Source organism: Olea europaea, chromosome 6 (assembly GCF_002742605.1).
Source record: "Olea europaea var. sylvestris chromosome 6, O_europaea_v1, whole genome shotgun sequence".
Classification (NCBI taxonomy): Eukaryota; Viridiplantae; Streptophyta; class Magnoliopsida; order Lamiales; family Oleaceae; genus Olea; species Olea europaea.
Genome location: NC_036242.1, coordinates 21,683,336 through 21,701,581, shown reverse-complemented (window position 1 = coordinate 21,701,581; position 18,246 = coordinate 21,683,336). Strand labels below are relative to the sequence as shown.

Sequence of the window (18,246 nt, the reverse complement as noted above, 5' to 3'; positions counted from 1 at the left end):
TCCTCTTTTAAAACTCATTTTTCCTCAAAATCATTCTCAATCACACATGTCATGCAATCCACAACTTTTTTCAACTTTCCAGTCACGCATTTCATCAACTGTCATCAAAATCAACTAAAGTCTAATTTTTAAAAAAACCAAACATAGGCACAATAATAAAGTCAGGTGGTGGAATTTACACATCTTTTAAGACTTCAGAACTAGTTATAGAGTACCTCTCCAAAGTAGGACTTCATGTACAGAAAGAATTTTATAAGACTTGAAATTTTAGGAAACAATTTAGGCCTTCCTTGGATTCTTCACGATATGCTATATTTAGCAAGTGTTGAGCTTGAGAGACAAACCTGGAATTATAGGCATCTCCCTTTCAGAAGTTTCTATGGAACCTGAGACAGGCATATCAGGATGTGCATGGGAATCCATTGGCATGCCATGTCCAGAATCGGGTAAATCAGTTTGTTCCATGTTGAAATTACATGGCCTCAGAAAATGAGGCTCAGTAGACAGAAATTCTTCATGAAGATCATGGTTAATTCTGTTGAAATCATTAGTTTCCTTACAAGCCAGAGCTTCAGGTTTCTCAGGGCAAGGTTCACCTCGGTCTTTAGCATCTGATTCTGATGCATCAGAAGGATGTTTCTCCAGATTACTTGCAATTCCCACTCTGTCAGAAATCTCAATCCCGAGTGATGCTTGATCTTTTCCTGATACATCTTCAGGAACTTGCTGGCAGGTATTAGTCGAACCAGAAATATCACAAGTACTTTCCTCCAAGCCAATTTCACTGGGTCCTAGACGATCATCACATTGTTCATTGACTGACAGAACCTTATTATTGTCATTATTGGCAACTTCATTCAGTGAATCTTCCCTACCGAGAACATAAGATGCCTCTGTCACCTTATCAGTCGGTCCCGAGGTGGCTTCTTTAGCTAGCACTTGAATAGATATATCAGAAGATGGTCCGGCTGTCAATGGAGGCTCGTCCAGCGAAACATGATCAGCAGTAGCCTTAACAGAAAGAGATCCTCCATGTGACTTTAATTCTTTGATTTCCAGGACACTTGAATGGTATCCATTCTTGAGCGGCACAACCAGAGGATCTGCATCAGAATTTATATCATCACAGCAATCCACATACTGTTTATCCTCATAGTTAATATTTTCTGTTTTCTCTTGTACAACAGATTCCATTAAGTGATCTGATTCCAGATGGTCATCACATGCTAAAGCCCCTTGGAAATTGGATGAATTTGGTTCTTCCACCAAGCCAGGAGTACATGGAGCCTGAGTGTAGTCCATGAGATCCACAGCTTCACCAACACCATCAATCTGCACATGAAGAAAATCACCTTCACTAAATAGAATGTTGAATTTCCACACACCACAATGTGATTAAACTTCTCTTTATTTTTTGGGTGGAGTGGGGGGAGATTCCCATTTGTGGTATTCGTACTAAAATAACAGAAAACTAAATGCATCTTAGAACGTAAAACAAGTCATCAAATGAAAAGAAGACCCAATTTTCTTTTAACAGAAATTTATAGCACTAGCTACCCTGGTTTCTGAACTGGCAGTTCTCTCTTCAGGATGTTCATCTCGCTGGAGAGGGGTCATTAGTTGGATAGAGAGCTGAGCATCAGCACTGAAATCAGAGAAAATCCAAGTGAGATGACAATATAGTTTAGATAATTACTTCGAAAGATAGTCTGCATCTATCACCGAGACATATACTGTGATGATTAGAGCACTTGAAAATGAGAACAAAGTAGTTATTGACAATGCTCCTGAAACCATAGAGATATAGCCCCTGTTTGTTTGCCATTTGTTTCTCCATTTTAGAAGAAACTGGACTGTTAATGGGCCCCACCAAGCCCTTTTTTTACTGGCCTCTCACACCGTGCAAAAACTTCAGGCTTCCAAGGGCCAAAAAAGTCATTATTATGTGCTAAAAATGGGAAACAAACAGGAGCATAACATAGGAAAGACAGAAATAGCACCCTAAATTGGAAAACAAAGCAATATACTCGTGCATTGTATCTTTTGACCTTAAAACAGGAGGAACATATGAACAAAGTAGACATTGTAGATAATATAGATCGAATACATAATGGCATGATGGGAAACTATATATGGGAATGTGAAAGCTCAAAAAGAATATATCACAAGTCGAACGACTAATTGCCCTGCTAAATATGGGTGTATCCCATCTCAAATAAGCTAACCATGCAGATTGAAATGCAAATAAATTTTCGTTTCAGTGTTTCTGTTAGGTTGTGTTTGATAGGGCCAATTCCATGGAAAATGGAATTCAAATTCCATTTTTCACCCAAATTGTAGTGTTTGACAGCATATTTTTTCCATAGAATTCATTTTTTTGATTGTCTTGGAAGTTGTTCTGTTCTTGGTTTTCCACCCTACTTTGACGTTTTTTTTTCCTTTTTTTTTTAATGGAAATAAATTCTAAGAATTATTGTAAAAAAATATTTCCCTTTAACTAACAATTTTCATGTAAAATAAAGACAAACGAACAACAAAAGATAGATTATTTTCTTAATTTTTTTATTTTATTTTTTTTTTGTTGGCAATGGAAACAAATTTCATACCCAATACCAGTAAATTATATCCCTTTAATTGACAATTTTCATCCAAAACAAAGTCAAACGAACATCAAAAATACTTTTATTTCAACATTTTCCACGTGAAAAATTATACCAATCAAACACAATAATTTCCAATTCTCAAGAAAACAATTTCTAGGCAATTCAATTGCATGGAATTCGTTTTCAATTCAATTCCATTCCATCTTTGCAATCAAATGGACCCTTATTTCCAACAACAAGTAACTAGTAGCAATTACAGCTGTGTCGAAAAGACAATTTAGTGGATAGATGTTACCAAACACCATTGCAGTTCCTAAAGAAACTAGTAACTTTGAGAGCATTAAAATGATTTTTTGCAAACCAAAAGCTTGTGCTGCTCGGACACTTCAATTAGGGTGGTGTGTCCATGTCCATCACGTGTCGAATACTGACGCTCCTCGGACACTCTACCAAATTCATTTTTCATTCTTTGATTGTCGGACATGTATCCAATACCGACAATCCTCAAACACTCTACCATGATCATTTTTCTTTCTTTATCAAAAATATTTTATACTTTTAACTCTAAGTTATCATTAAATAACAAATAAGTACTTATCTTTAAAATAGTTCAACAAAAAAATAATAAGATTTTAAATAATAAAATCGACGTAAAGTGTCAATACTTTTTTTAAAAATTGCATGTTCAATACATGTCGTGTTGGACATACATATCCATGCCGGTGCATCATAGACCAAAACAATCACGGCTTATTGCATGAAAGGTTGTTCCTGCTTTCAATTCTATTATGAGAGTTTAGAGGTCACGAAGGACTCAATGGGAAAATTTATAATGGCATGCGCATTTACTATTTTTAGGAGCTTAAGGCAACAAATGACATCTCAATAGAAATGCTGCAACAGTTAAAGGTGATACTAAATAAAAATTGAAATAACAAAAATATAATACATGGAATGGAATCTTATAGTAATGCCATACACCAACCTATCATCGGCATGCCCTGAAGTGCCAATTTTGTCCAAAATTAATTCCTATAAATTGGGCGATGAAAAAGAGAACTAGTAAGAAAAATATTATTATATTCATTATGATACATAAATAAAAGTAAATTCTTTTATTCAGCTGACTAAGTTCAACATCATACTAATACAGCAAAAATTGGTCCAAACTACTGTGAAAAATATTTGTAGTGTCAAATGCAGCAACATTGACCTATATGTCTCAAAAACAAATAATATCACGTCAAATGCAACAACATAATGATGAATGTTAGCATATCAAAAATACAGAACATGTACCTAATCCAATAAGTTAACTCTTAGATTTTATTGTATCAAAATCACGGAAAGTAGACCTAGCCCTTGTTTGAACCCCATTTTTCCGAACTCATTTTTCTCAGAACTCATTTTCAACAATATTTTCTATTAACAAAATAATTTTACACGTAAATAAAAAAAAAAAAAATTCCCTACTTTAAACCACACATTCTTCAAAAAAATTCACTATTCCAAAATCTATAATCCCAAAATAATGGGCTAAAACAAGGGCCTTGTTTAAGAATTAAATTTTATTCTACATAAAAAAAGGTGTAACAAATGGTAAGATAACCTAAAATAACTTTACCCATCCTCTATCCTCTATAATCAAAATTCGTTGAGTTTACATGCATTAAGTTCAATGATGACACCTTAAGCAAAAGAAATATTTACTACTAACTTTTAAAAAGAATTCTTATAATTAGAGAAGTTACAGAATGTGAAACGTCCAATTGGGTTACACATTTTGACAATCCAAAATGAAAAAATAAAATAAATTAAGATAAAAGTCAGTGAAGAAAATTCTCATCAACAGAGTAAAAATTCAATATTTATACTGACAATCGAATACACATGATAAGAAATGCAGTGCTCAAGTTCCAACTAACCATCAGACAATACTATAACAAAATCAACATCATAACTGTTAAGACTTGGGGTTTCATATTAAAATGTCAACCTTATTAAGAGGAGTAGCTAAGATCTTTTTAAGCTGGTCGATATTTCGGTATTTAACCGATGTGGAACTTTTATCCTATAACATGCTCCCATAAGATGGTGGCTCGTTTGAGCAGACCAATTTTGAAATTCGTGTGCTCATTTTTAGAGTCTTAACCGGATCGAATTGTTCGTTGAAATTTAATGGGCTCTGATACCATGTTAAGACTTGGGGTTCCATCTTAAAAGGTCAACCTCATTAAGAGGAGTAGCCCAATATCTTTTTAAGTTGGTCATTATTTCGATATTTAAACGATGTGGAATTTTTATCCTTTAACAATAACAATAGCTTACAACGGTGTGAATGAAATCATATTAGCATCATCAATTAGCATGACATACCTCATCAAGATCTAATCCAGAAGCATCACCATCACCAAACCTCTCTGAGTACAAACTTGCAACAGTTAGGAAAAATATTTTAGGTCACACATTTCCCATTTTTGGTTGCTCTTGTCGGTTTTCTCTCTCTCTTTTTTGGTGGGGTTAGGGGAAGGACTAGAGGGGGATGTTTACAGAAAATTTCATAAATTAGAAGTTCACACAAAAAATGTGAGAAAAACACTAACCATCCAATCCAAACTTTGATGTGGAGTAACCCGCAGCCTCCATGGTATCTTGAAGAGTAATTTGCTCCCTTGAACTGATATGATGATCCACATAGTTACTGTACAATTTACAGTCAACATGCCAACATTAGGTGGGATGGACTATAACACTGATTAAGTGAAATCTTACATAATCCCTTTCGAGTACCCTATTAAAAACTCACAACCAGATACATATCCAATTAACATTACCTGCTTCACCCAGAAAGAAATCATTCTCTTCTTAGGTCGGCTGGTCATGGTAAATAATCCATTAAATCTCATATGAAAGTCAATAAACTGAGGTTTGTGCTCGGGCATCTACAAATTTGGCAAAATTGATGGACTCCAAATCCAATATTTACATACACTTAGCATAAATTCTCACAGACAGACATACATAAATTTCTTTAGAAACATTAAACTTTAGCAGCCATTGTTTTGTGGTGTACTGACAAAAACCTGAAGCACACTCATATTAATAACAAAGCTTTCTCAGGAAATGCAAATTAGATATTTATTGAGCCCACCTCTGTAAAATGTCATTATCTGGCAGCTCAAAATCATCAAGATCAAATGTCTCTGGCAACGTGATGGAGTGATATGGTGCCTTTGACTCTTCAGGAAGTAAATCGACAGCAGCAGAGCGAAATGCTTGCTTGACCTTGAGCAAAGCCTCACTGCAATCGTCGAAGAGGTAGTTCACCTTCCTAGAATATATCCTCACCACACCAAGCAAAAGATGGCTAGACAATCGAAGTGCAATTGGGACATCGGGAAAAAGAATTGAGTCTGTAGAATATAAGCAGGTTCAATTAAAAAAGCAAAAGACCACTATTTTCACAGAAATATTTTAAATACACATAAAACTGTTAAGAAGTAACATGTTAATATTTATTTTACCATGTTGAAATGTTGATACCAGATAATAAAGTGAAAGGCGCTTGAAGATAATGGAAAACCCAGCACATGAAACACTTAGTTTTATTGTATATTCCAAAAGGCACCTCATTTTTCTCCTTTCAGTCAGTACTTACTTGTGATACCATAATGCTTGGTTAATACATAAACTCAGGCTTGAGTCTACAGTGCAAACATTAATCCTTGACCCTAATAATCACACTTTGATTGTGTTAATCCAATGTCTTCATTGCAAATTAACTTGAAACAAAACTCTGAAAACAATACGTGACAATATTGGAACTTAGAGCTAGTCACAAGCAAATGCATACGAACTTTGAAATTGTCATCCCTTTTATCCCACAAAGTGATCCCTTGATGAACTTCTAGCCTCTTAGAGATATCAAATTATTACAATAGCGGAGAGTTAAATTTCAAGTTCACCTCTGATAATTCAATTCTCATCCTTTTTCAGGGTAAGTTATTTACTTGTGGGTTGGATGCGTGAAGCTTGATCATACGAGTACAACCACCTGGACATTGGAAATCTTTCAAAAACCAAGTACGCATAGACAACTAGTTGAATGACATTAGGGTGCTTTGGCTTTGCATATGTAAATTCAACAAGCTTTCTCAACTAATACCTTTTTGTGATAGACTCTATAGCTTCTTCAATATAGGCAGGTTTATTCATCCTTAGTTCTGCTCCTAGATGAGTACAACATGGTCTAACAAGAAGCCAGTCGCACCTAATGTGCATTGAGGCGGTACTTTCCATACTTTTTCAATGAGGCAGGCGTCTCATTAACTGAGGAGTATGCCTCAGTCCGCACAACTCAAAGAGCTTGAGGCGAGCGCCTCAGTTTTATTGCGACCTTTGAGTTGTCTTTCTTGTTCTCTTCTTATGTTTTTTCCTCTTTTTTAAGTCTAAGCATGACTTTCATATATAGAAAATGTGTTTTTTAAATGGGCCCATCTCGTTCTCAAATAAAACAACAAAATATTGGGCACATCTTGTTCTCATATAAAACAATAAAAAGTTGGGCCCATCAATTCTTTATATTATGGGACTAAAAAAAAGCACAATTTACAGAAATACCCTTAAAATTAGGAGTCTTTTGAAAAATCATATGAAAAATTTTTGGATGTAAAAAATACTGTGTAAAATTAAAAAATGACACAATGTCACCCTTTTTATAAAAATTGTGTGACACAATGTCACTTTTAAAAGTTTAGTTTCACTTTTTTATTAAATAATTATATACAATGTCACTTTTATTAAAAAGTCATGTTTGTCACTAAAAAGAGTGACGATTAAAAAAAGTGACAATTACTTAAAAAAAAAAGTGATAAAAATTCAAAAAAATGATACACATATTAAAAAAAAAGGGGTGGCAGAAAAAAATGACACACACTCAAAAAGTAACAAAATTAAAAAAAAAAAAAAAAAAGTTGCCACAAACTCAAAAAAATGGTCAACATAAAAAAGGGAATCAGTTCAATATGATAGAAATAATAATAAATAAATAAAAAGTAACGCGCCACATCCCTCCTTTTCTTCCTTTCACCACCAAGCATCTTTGTGTTAGTTTATTAATAAAACACAATCAAAACGTCGAGCATCTTTAAATCAATTCATCACCACCATCATCTACCAACTCAACTGACAACACAACCACTGTTCCTCCGCTTTCTTCGTTGCCACCACTATTACTACCTAAAGACCCAAGCCTAAGCACAAAAAACTATACACAAAACAAAAGAAAAAGAACTCAAATGAGAACATATATAAAAAAGTGACAAACGTTATTTAAAAAATTGACCAAAAAAAAAAAAGGGGTGACAAAACACTAGTCAAAACCTTAAATTATATCATTTTATACAACTACCATTCTACCACCACTCAACCTTCTCCATGATATCCTCAAACATGCTTAAAGTTGGTGATAGAGCTACAGTGTATGTTAAAGAGATGAGCACACGTTAAAGGCTCAATGTAAGCCGTTCACTCAATAGCCAAATCAGATAAAACCTTGAATCTAATTCAAACTAATCAATTTTATAAATCCAACTCACCAAATGTAAAAGCAATGACAAAATTAGCTAATAGATTTGTCAATGTATAATCAATGCAAGTATGCCGAGGAAGACGACAAAGCCTCTCCAGGATCATCAAAATCACAGGCCATATATCTTAACATCCTTCTCTACCATCCACAACATACATCATAAATTGCTAGACAAAATCCTATGAGATGGAACAAATATCAATGTCAATAATTCCTAAATAGAAGCAACAAGAATTGCTCCAAAATTGTACTCTCCACTTGCAATTTCATTCTATCGATTTCAAAAACTTGGAGAATGGACACTTCTGCAAAATTACTATATACAATGAAGAAAATAACAAATGTAAAAGCTAAAACTCATACTTGATTATTATTAATATGGGATTCAAGCTTGACAAAAGGGTCCTTTGTTTATTCAAAGAGTTTCCATCAGATAAAGGAAAGAATTTGGGTAAAAGAAATGGAAAATGATTGTAAAAGGAAGAGACAAAAGGAAAATCTTCCCCAGTTCTAGCCAAACCCTAAAAACAAGCATTTGTCGTTCTCCTAAAATTCATAAACAAGTTCAAAGCAATGAAAAATATATCCACATTGCACCTCACTTTCATCTTGATTTATCTGCAAAAAATAACCAGAACACTTCTATCGTGCCTCCAATAGACGTCAAATAGCATGGTTATTTCAATTTTATGAGAAAAGATGGAAAGGATAAATGATGGACCTTCCAAACTCGCTTTGTGCATATGGCCTCGATCTCATAGTACCCATTAGCAAGCTTCATGTGCTCGGCCTAAACCCCCTCCTCATGCTCTTCGATTTGCAGGTTTTCAAAGCGGTCATAGTCATTTTCAGTCTCGGAGTATTCATCTTTGTTGGTTGAAGCAGCTCCTTCGCGTGGTGGGTGATGATTACTCTCTGCAAGAACATTGGAATCGAATTCGTAATCGGGAAGGAGTTTTCTGATTCAAAGCTTCCTCTTTCTGTATGGGGTTTTTCTAGATATTGAGGTTTTGTGCGTGATTAATACGGTAATAATAATCTTACTTAATTTTAAGGGTATTAATCAAAGATGTAATTTTTTTAGGGTAGCAGACCTAATTTGCCCCCAAAAAAAAAAAAAAACAAAAACAAAAACAAAAACAAAAACAAAAACAAAAACAAAAAATAAAAAACCCCATATACTACACAATGTCTCACCACTTCCAAAGAAAGATGTTAGGCTTCTTCTACAAGACTGCAAGGCAGCATCGGAAATTATTTCAGGCGGGTAAATGCATTTATCATATTTGTTTCTTTCTTTTATTTCTAAACATCGTCTCCTCTATGATTTTTTTTCCCCTCAAATTCTTCATCTGAAGATTGCAAAGCAGCCACAAAAGCACACATATAATCCAGCAGAAATTCAAGTTCAGCACTTCCAGAAAAAAATTTCTTTTGTATTATTTTATAATTTTTTGATATATTTTTATGCCTCCATTAGCCTTGCCTCATGAAGGAAAAAGTCTCAGTACCCATTTCTGGCTATTTAAACATTGGAGTACATAACCATCAAAGTGGTGATATTCTAAATAGGATTGCTTAGATGTCTAAATAAACACAAGAAACTGGCTTTGCAGCAAACCTCTACAGGATATGCAAAGATTAATGTAAACTTTCGTTATCATCTGGAAATGCATAATGTCATCTCTTTATAACAAATCAACGTAAACATTATCTCGTACCATTGTAAAGTATGAAAGAAAATTATTTTCTCCTTATATTCAATAATAGGGAAGGGAAGATACAACCATATATACAGATAGAGAAATCTAAATTAGGAAACTATTCTAACTATGGAATCCTATAATCAAGTTATTAATCCCTATAATTAAGAATCTATTTACATACGTAACACTCTCCCTCAAGTTGGAGTATAGATATTAATCATATCCAACTTATTACAAATATAATCAACCCGAATCTCATTTAGAGCCTTTGTGAAAATATCTCCTAGATGTTCTCCAGTTTTCACATATCCTGTAGAGATTAAGTTCTACTGTATCTTCTCACGAACAAAATGACAGTCAATCTCAATATACTTGGTTCGTTCATGGAACACAGGATTAGAAGCAATATGAAGAGCAGCTTGATTGTCACACCACAACTTTGCTGGTATTGAAGCTTTAAGACCAACTTCAGTTAAGAGTTGATATATCCACATTATTTCATACACAGACTGTGCCATGGCTCTATATTCTGATTCTATACTAGATCGGGACACAACATTTTGTTTCTTACTTTTCCATGAGACTAAATTTCCTCCAACAAAAACACAATAGCCAGTAGTGGATCTTCAATCAATCTTGGAACCTGCCCAATCCGCATCTGAGAAGCATTCGATGTGGATATTTCCATGATTTATGTATAGTATTCCACATCCAGGAGCTCCCTTTAAATAACACAAGATCTGTTTTAAAGCTGCCCAATGGTGAACTGTTGGGGAAGACATGAATTGACTTACAATACTAACAGATTATGCAATACCAGGACGGGTTATTGTAAGATAGTTCAATTTCCTAACCAATCTTCTATACTTCTCAGGGTCTTCAAATAAATCACCATCTGTGGTAAGTTGTAAATTGGGAAGTATTGGAGCACTGCTTGGCTTAGCTCCCAACTTTCCTGTCTCTATTAACAAATCAAGTACATATTTCTCTGAGATAAGAAGATGTCTTTCTTGCTCCTTGTCACCTCAACTCCCAAGAAATACTTCAACATTCCTAAATCCTTCGTATGAAATTGGGCGTGAAGAAAGGACTTCAGAGATGAAATTCCCACAATATCACTGCCAGTAATAACAATATCATCAACATACACAACAATAAGAATAATGCCGGATTTGGATTGTTTGTAGAAGACCGAGTGGTCAGACTTGCTCTTTTGCATTCCAAACTTTTCCACTACCTGACTAAATTTTCCAAACCAAGCACGTGGACTTTATTTCAGACCATATAAGGATTTTTGAAGATGGCACGCTTTCTCATACTCCCCCTGAGCAACAAATCCAGGAGGTTGCTCCACATAAACTTCTTCATGAAGATCACCATGTAAGAAGGCATTTTTGATGTCCAGCTGATGTAAAGGCCAATCATGAGTAGCTGCTATAGAAATGAATAAGCGAACAGACGTTAATTTAGCTTCAAAAGAGAAAGTATCAGAATAATCCACACTATAAATTTGAGCATATCCTTTAGCAACAAGACGAGCTTTAAGCCGAGCCACTTACATCCAATAGCCTTTTTGTCTGTAGGTAAATCCACTGAATCCCAAGTATCATTAACATCCAAAGCATTCATCTCCTCAATCATAGCTTCACGCCAGCCAGGATTGGATAAGGCGTCATGAACGGTTTTTGGAAGAGTTACAGAGTCAAGGGAAGCAACAAAAGAACAAAAAGACGAAGACAAGTGATCATGAGACACAAAAGATGAAATAGGATAAGTACATTGTCGTTTACCTTTACGGAGAGCAATAGGTAGATCAAGGTCACTAGACACGGGATCTGATGCCAAAGAAGAGGCAGGTGCTGAACATGCATCAGGAGGGCCTTGTCTTCTGGAATACACATGGCGAATAGGAGGTGGTGGTGGTAGTGGTGGTGGTGGTGTGGGAGCAGTAGATGCAGAAGGGACATTAGTTTACTGGTAAGTGACATGATACACCAACAGATCATCATCCTCCCCCTTACTGAATGAAGAATAAGAAGTGGAAAAGAAAGGAATATGTTCCGGAAAAGAAACATCAACTGATATAAGATATTTGTTAAGACTCAGGCAATAGCACCTATACCCTTTCTGTAGACGAAAGTAACCCAGAAAAATACATTTTAAAGATTTGGGATCTAATTTAGTTACCTGGGGGCGAACATCACGAGTATAACATGTACCACCAAAAATCCTAGGTTCAATAGGAAATAGGGGTTTAGTAGGGAAAATGACACTATAAGGGGTCTTACCATGGAGAACGGATGAGGACATCCAATTAATCAAGAAACAGGCTGTGGAAGCAAGTCTTTACTCAGGTAATCAACCATCCTCCCAGCCTACAAGATTTCAGTTTCTGCATAAGCCCTAGTTTCTCACTTTCTTTGCCTAGAAATGTCCATAAATCCTATTTCCAATTCAAGGAGACACGTGGGGTTGCTCACATGGCAAAACTTGGATAAAGTTGAGCCAAAAGTTCGAGTTCATGAGCGCGAAGACAGTCCAGTTCCACTTTTTCTATAGCATCCAGCACTCCTTTGGCCCAATGCATCTCCTCCTCTACTAGTTTGAAAGTAACGTAGATTTCTGGTGTGCACTAGATTGTGTGGTAACTATCACAAGGTTGCTGTTGGTATCTTTGCTCTAATATAAAGCATTCATTCTGTATGATCTGCCAAACAAGCTCCATGTTTTATTGTTCATTGGTGCTCGGAACTGACAAATTTCTATTAAATCTGATTTCATAGATTCATCAACAAAGCAAGGTAGCGAATGTGACCCTTACTCAACAGTTTAAGTGGATGGAAAACTAAAATCACAGGCTAACATAAGAATCTCCATTTCCATTGATACTGAACATGAGCCACTTAGGCACAACCATCTCCATTTCCAATATCTGTTTATTTTATTTCCTCAAAAAATAATAATGTAAAAATACATATGCATGCAAGTGTATACATCAACAACAAGGACATATCAAAGTCCACAGAGAGAGAGTGATTGCAAAGGGTAAATACCAGCATCAATGAAGGAGAAAAAATATGAAAGAATAGATTGGAGTACAGACAAATAACAATAAAGAGAAAAATAGAAATTTTACCAACAGATACTCCAAGGTCAGTATCAGCAACTTGATTTTTGCGAAGCTTGCGCTCCAAATGTGCAGCTATCCATATTGTCCCAAGCGGCCCCTTTTTCGCCAGTATAAACTGTGAATAAAACATCTTTTCTACCTCTCCCTTTCAATCCCCCAAATTCTTAGACAAAAAATAGTAACTACTTCAAATACTTCTCCCCCCTAGTTTAAATGCATAAAATATTCCCAAAAAGAATACAAAATGCACAACTCAAAAACCTGATCTTTATTCACTTCAATCAGGACCCATGTGAAAAATCAAGCACAACTCGTATTCAAACCCCATTTGCAAAATCACGCCAGACCCAAGAAAACAAAACCCTAGATTTCTCATAAACATTAACTCACTAAACAACCAGTTAGAGCTGCCAATGCCAGAGGTTTTGCATAAATTCATCAACTGGGTTTACTCAATAAACCTCAAATTGAGTGGCGAAAACTTCAATAACCAACTGAGATCGAATCGAAATTCAAATTTGAGCAGAACACATCCATATAAACATGTGCTATATGTATATCTAGAGAGAGAAAATCTTGAATTTGTATAAAAAATCTGGTAAAAACATAAACATCATATTTGGTTTTTCATTATTTTTCCATTTAACTAGAGTTTTCAAAATGGGATTAATTTCACAAACGGTTACTGAACTTATGCAAAAATTACAAAATGGTTACTAAAGTTTGAAACTTTCAAAAATGATCACTTAAGTTTCGAACGGTTTCACTAATGGTCAATGAAGTTTTTAAAACTTGCACAAATGATCACCGAAGGTACCAAAATAATTCTAATTCAAACTTAAGGATTGAAACACGTGACCATACAAATTTTTGAGGACCTCATATGCAAACTTCCGACTACCTTAAACCCCCCCCCCCTCCCCGAAAAGGTTTAATTTGGTGATTGGGGTCATTTCTGGATTAATTGGTGCAATTGAATTGTTATCCATGGTCGTATGATGCTGCTGGAAACTCGATTGGGACCAATTTTTTAATTCAATGATGTGGGGATGAAGAATTGAAGGAGGCAAATCTGATTTCTCATTGCGTTCGATGCACAGGATTGTCTGGTTCGATTCAACCCTGTTGGTCCAAAATCGACGACGACCCATAAATTCACTGGATGCGCCATGAAGAGGCGGTCCTAGGGGTGGTTGTACGCGACCGGGGGTAGAGCTACCAATGCTAGAGGTTTTGCATAAATTCATCACCTGGATTTACTCAATAAACCTCAAATTGAGTGGCGAAAACTTCAATAACCAACTGAGATCAAATTGAAATTCAAATTTGAGCAGAACAATCTATTTAACTCATGTGCTGCATGTATATCTAGAGAGAGAAAATGTTGAATTTGTATAAAATCTGGCAAAACATAAACATCATATTTGATTTTTCATTATTTTTCCATTTAACTCAGAGTTTTCAAAATATTTTTAGGAATTGTCGAACCGAGTGAAGTCAGCTGTGCTGTCCAGACGTTCTTTCTGAAAATGTCTAAACATCATCAGATTAAAATCCAAAGGTCGGAATTTCACGATGAAATTGAACTTAACAACTTATAGTAAATTGGGTTAAATACCCCATCTATCCTTGAACTTCCACGTATATTTCTAATACAACCCTAAACTTTTAATTGTTTATAATCTGCCATTGAACTTCTAAATTTGATTCCATCCTACCCCAATGCTAATGTAGCAAACTGAGGCTGGATGTTAAGCAGGAAAAAAAAAAGCAATTATTTTTGTCATTAAAAAAGAGTATTCAATAATCTATATTTTTTTACTCACGAGTTTGTTAAGACTTAATTCCCTGTTTGGGAATTAAATTAAACTTTTAGTAAATCCTGATAAAAATTGATGAAATATATTGATTAAATGAAAAGAATTTCACGAAATATGTTATTAAAATTAATTAATGACTTTTATTTAAACTAAAATATAAATTTTAATTCATACTGAACGTGGACTAAGAAAAACAATTGATAATCTCTCATTGGATGAAAAATGATTGAAAAAATTCATATTTTCGTAGTGTTACCAAAAATTAGTCAATCCAAATATAAAAATTAACATGAAAAGACAGCGACGACAAACTAGTGGATTTAAGCCCCTGTCTGTCATCCATTTTCTCTCATTCTTTCATATTACTTTCATATTATTTTTTTTACAGTACTCATTTTTAACCTAGGGATGTAAACGAGCCGGCTGAGCCAGCTCGCGAGCCTAAAGTTTCAGCTTGGGCTCGGCCCGGTTAAAATGACCGAACTTTATTGCGGGCTCGAGCCTGCTCGGCCAAAAAAAAAAAAGGCACGATCCAAGCTTTTGCTCGAGCTTTTTTCTGGCCGAGCCGGACAGGCTTGTTTTCTCCCTCTTTTTTTTTCCTCTAAACTGCTGCCTTAAATGGCAGCCACAAATTTTTAATTTTTTTTTTATTATTATTTTTTTAAAAAAAGCTTGCGAGCTCATGGGCCGCCTCGGGCAAAGCCCGTGTCTCCAAAATGGGGCTCGGCCCGAGCCTAAACTCGGGTCTACCGAGCCCCAAGCCAAGTCACGGGCGGTCCGAGTCGGCGAGCCCGATTGCTATCCCTATTTCAACTACACATTCTTCATTAAAATAATATTACACGTAAATTAAAAATTTTTCCTTCCTTTTTAACGACACATTTTAATATCAATCACTATTTCATAATATATTTTTCCCAAATAATGATTGACAAACACACCCTAAGTTTAGGATCACTATGTACACATGGCTAGAAGTTCAGGGACTAATGGGGTATTTAACCAACATAAAATTTGGAATTAAAAGGAGTGTCAAAACTTTTGTCACGCAAAGAATAAAGCTGAATTGTACGAAGAAATTCAACATAGTGGCTGACAGATGGACATATTGTCGTGGGACCATCGTACATAAAAAATTTCCAAAAAAAAAAGTGGGCCCTCCCCTAATGTGAGTATTTTATTAGGAAATCGGTCACTAATTTTTCGGTATTGTAGCAGGTCTGGTCACGCAAATTATAGAGTTTGGACTTTTTATTTCCTTTTATGGTTTTGACTTCTAGTCCTTGTCCAGTATAATCAATAAAATAGAGTACTAGTCTTTTATTTCACTTTATTTACAAGGAAATTGATAAGGGGATGAATACTCAGGTTATTGAATTTACATTATTCGTACGATGAAGAATTAATTATTTAAAACTAATTTACAATCAGTAAATTTTATGAAGGCTAACTATTTGGAAGAAAAAAAAAAATTTTGATTAGTGCAAAATGTTTTTATTTTTTGTTTTTATTGTGTAAACTGTTCGCATTGTTTTTCTTTAGTATTTGGGTCCTCGGATCGAATATTCCGTGCAAATCACTCTGTTATCTGTCTCATTCCGTTAATTTGCTCCGTCAAAGGGCCGTGTGCTATTTACTCATGTTATTTGTTCAGTGACAATCACTCAAAATTGCATAGAAAACTCAATATTTACTTCAAAATTCGATGTTTACCTAGCAAACTCAAGTTTTTCATAGTAAACTTGTAAGACATCTGCAAAAATTGGTATTTGTCAAATGAAAATTTGTCATCTCACTTATCAACTAGAGATTATGTACACAATTAAGCTTCTTGGACAGGGTCAATAACCAATAATTTTGACAGGGTTTTAAAAATTCTGACGCGGCAAAGGACAGACACAGATTGGAGGGAACATTAAAGGAAAAATGCAGTAGCCATGTCAATTGGGAGATAAACCCCGTCAACATTTCCTATTCATGTAGCGGAATTGTTAAATACAACACTCAATTCAAAATTCCTTCGAGGATGTCGATAATCTGAAACATCGAATTTCTAGTAAAGATAACATAAGGATAATATCGTGATCTCTTGTGCAAAAACTTGGGCGCACACACACACACACATATATATATCCGGATATGATTTTTTATACACACGTGAATACATAGTACATAAGGATATAAATATATAATTTGCACACTCGACATTACCATTTTTTAGAATAATTGGGGTTAGACACGAAAAGATGGTTAAGTAGTTTGTTGAATACTCATAGGGCAAATCCACAAGTGGACTATAAGTAACCATTTTACCGAGTAAACGGACAGAATGAGAGAAAGGAGAGTGTTACACAAAGAATAGCCAATCCGACAATCAAAACAACGAAAGCGAAGAGACGATTTGCACAATGAAAAAAAAATGATAAGAGTGTTGTGTTAATTATCCAAAAAATCTAAATTTCATGAGTTGACTAATAAAATTCACTAATTGACTTATATTTTAGGTCAAAATAAATTCCTTATTGGGGTACTTACGAAAGTACCCTATATTTTTGGGTTGTTTTGAAAAAATATTATAAACTTGGATTAAATGGCAATTACCTTAAATTGAACGTAAAATATACGTTCAAAACCTAAACTCACATCAATCCTCATAAATCAGCCTCCAGTGTGCAAAAATCGAAGGAAAATTGAAAGGAAAAAGAGGAAATCTTCCACAAATACATAAACAAAGTTTGTTCATTCTTCAAATTGAGGAAACCATCCACAAAAACATTGAAAAATCTAAAAAAAAAAAGTCGAGCAGATCAGCAACGAAAACACAAAAAAAATTACAGGTATTTCTATGTTTTGGATTCCATGATCATAACTCATTATCCATCTCGTTTTTGTTTGAATTAACATTTATGAAAATAAAATTGTTGAAGTTGAGTGGATTGTTGAAGTTGAGTGGATTGTGTATGAAAAATTAGTTTTGAATTAACTACATTGATGCTTGCAAGGTGTTTGACAAAAAGATAATATGAAAAAGTGGCATTCTATCACTTTTTTCAAAAAAAAGTCACAGTATTTCTTTTAAGCAATTAGCTAGGTATGCACGTGTGAGTTTTTGGAAATTTGAACGTATATATTCAAGCCCTATTTTCTGGTAATTAACACATGAGAAAGAAAACTTTAAACCAATTGCATTGATGCTTGCAATGTGTTTGTTCAAAGAAGAAGGTGAGAAAGTGGCATTTTGTCACTTTTCTTAGAAAAAGTGACATTTTGTGACTTTTCTCCAAAACAGTCACCATTTATCATTGGAGTAATTAATCGGATGCATACATTTGTTTTTTTGAAAGTTTGAATATTCCAATTCATACCTTGTTTTTTGGTAATACATATGAAAAACAAA

At 34.7% G+C, this 18,246-nt stretch overlaps 1 protein-coding gene across 6 annotated transcripts in view; it reads right to left on the bottom strand.

Moving 5' to 3' along the window:
- Window positions 1-13,629, bottom strand: part of LOC111396160 (sister chromatid cohesion 1 protein 4-like) — a 19,092-nt gene extending 5,463 nt beyond the window's left edge. For 2 of the 6 annotated variants that reach the window (XM_023022484.1, XM_023022485.1), the window contains exons 1-7: window positions 13,036-13,629; window positions 5,755-6,016; window positions 5,207-5,304; window positions 4,980-5,023; window positions 3,589-3,635; window positions 1,558-1,645; window positions 345-1,332 (exon numbers count right to left, since the gene is read on the bottom strand). In XM_023022484.1, the coding sequence (XP_022878252.1) occupies window positions 345-1,332; window positions 1,558-1,645; window positions 3,589-3,635; window positions 4,980-5,023; window positions 5,207-5,304; window positions 5,755-6,016; window positions 13,036-13,159 (1,651 nt within the window). In that variant the 5' untranslated portion in view covers window positions 13,160-13,629. The other 4 variants (XM_023022486.1, XM_023022489.1, XM_023022488.1 and 1 more) reach the window with 4 other exon arrangements.
- Between the last annotated feature and the right edge of the window lie 4,617 nt (window positions 13,630-18,246).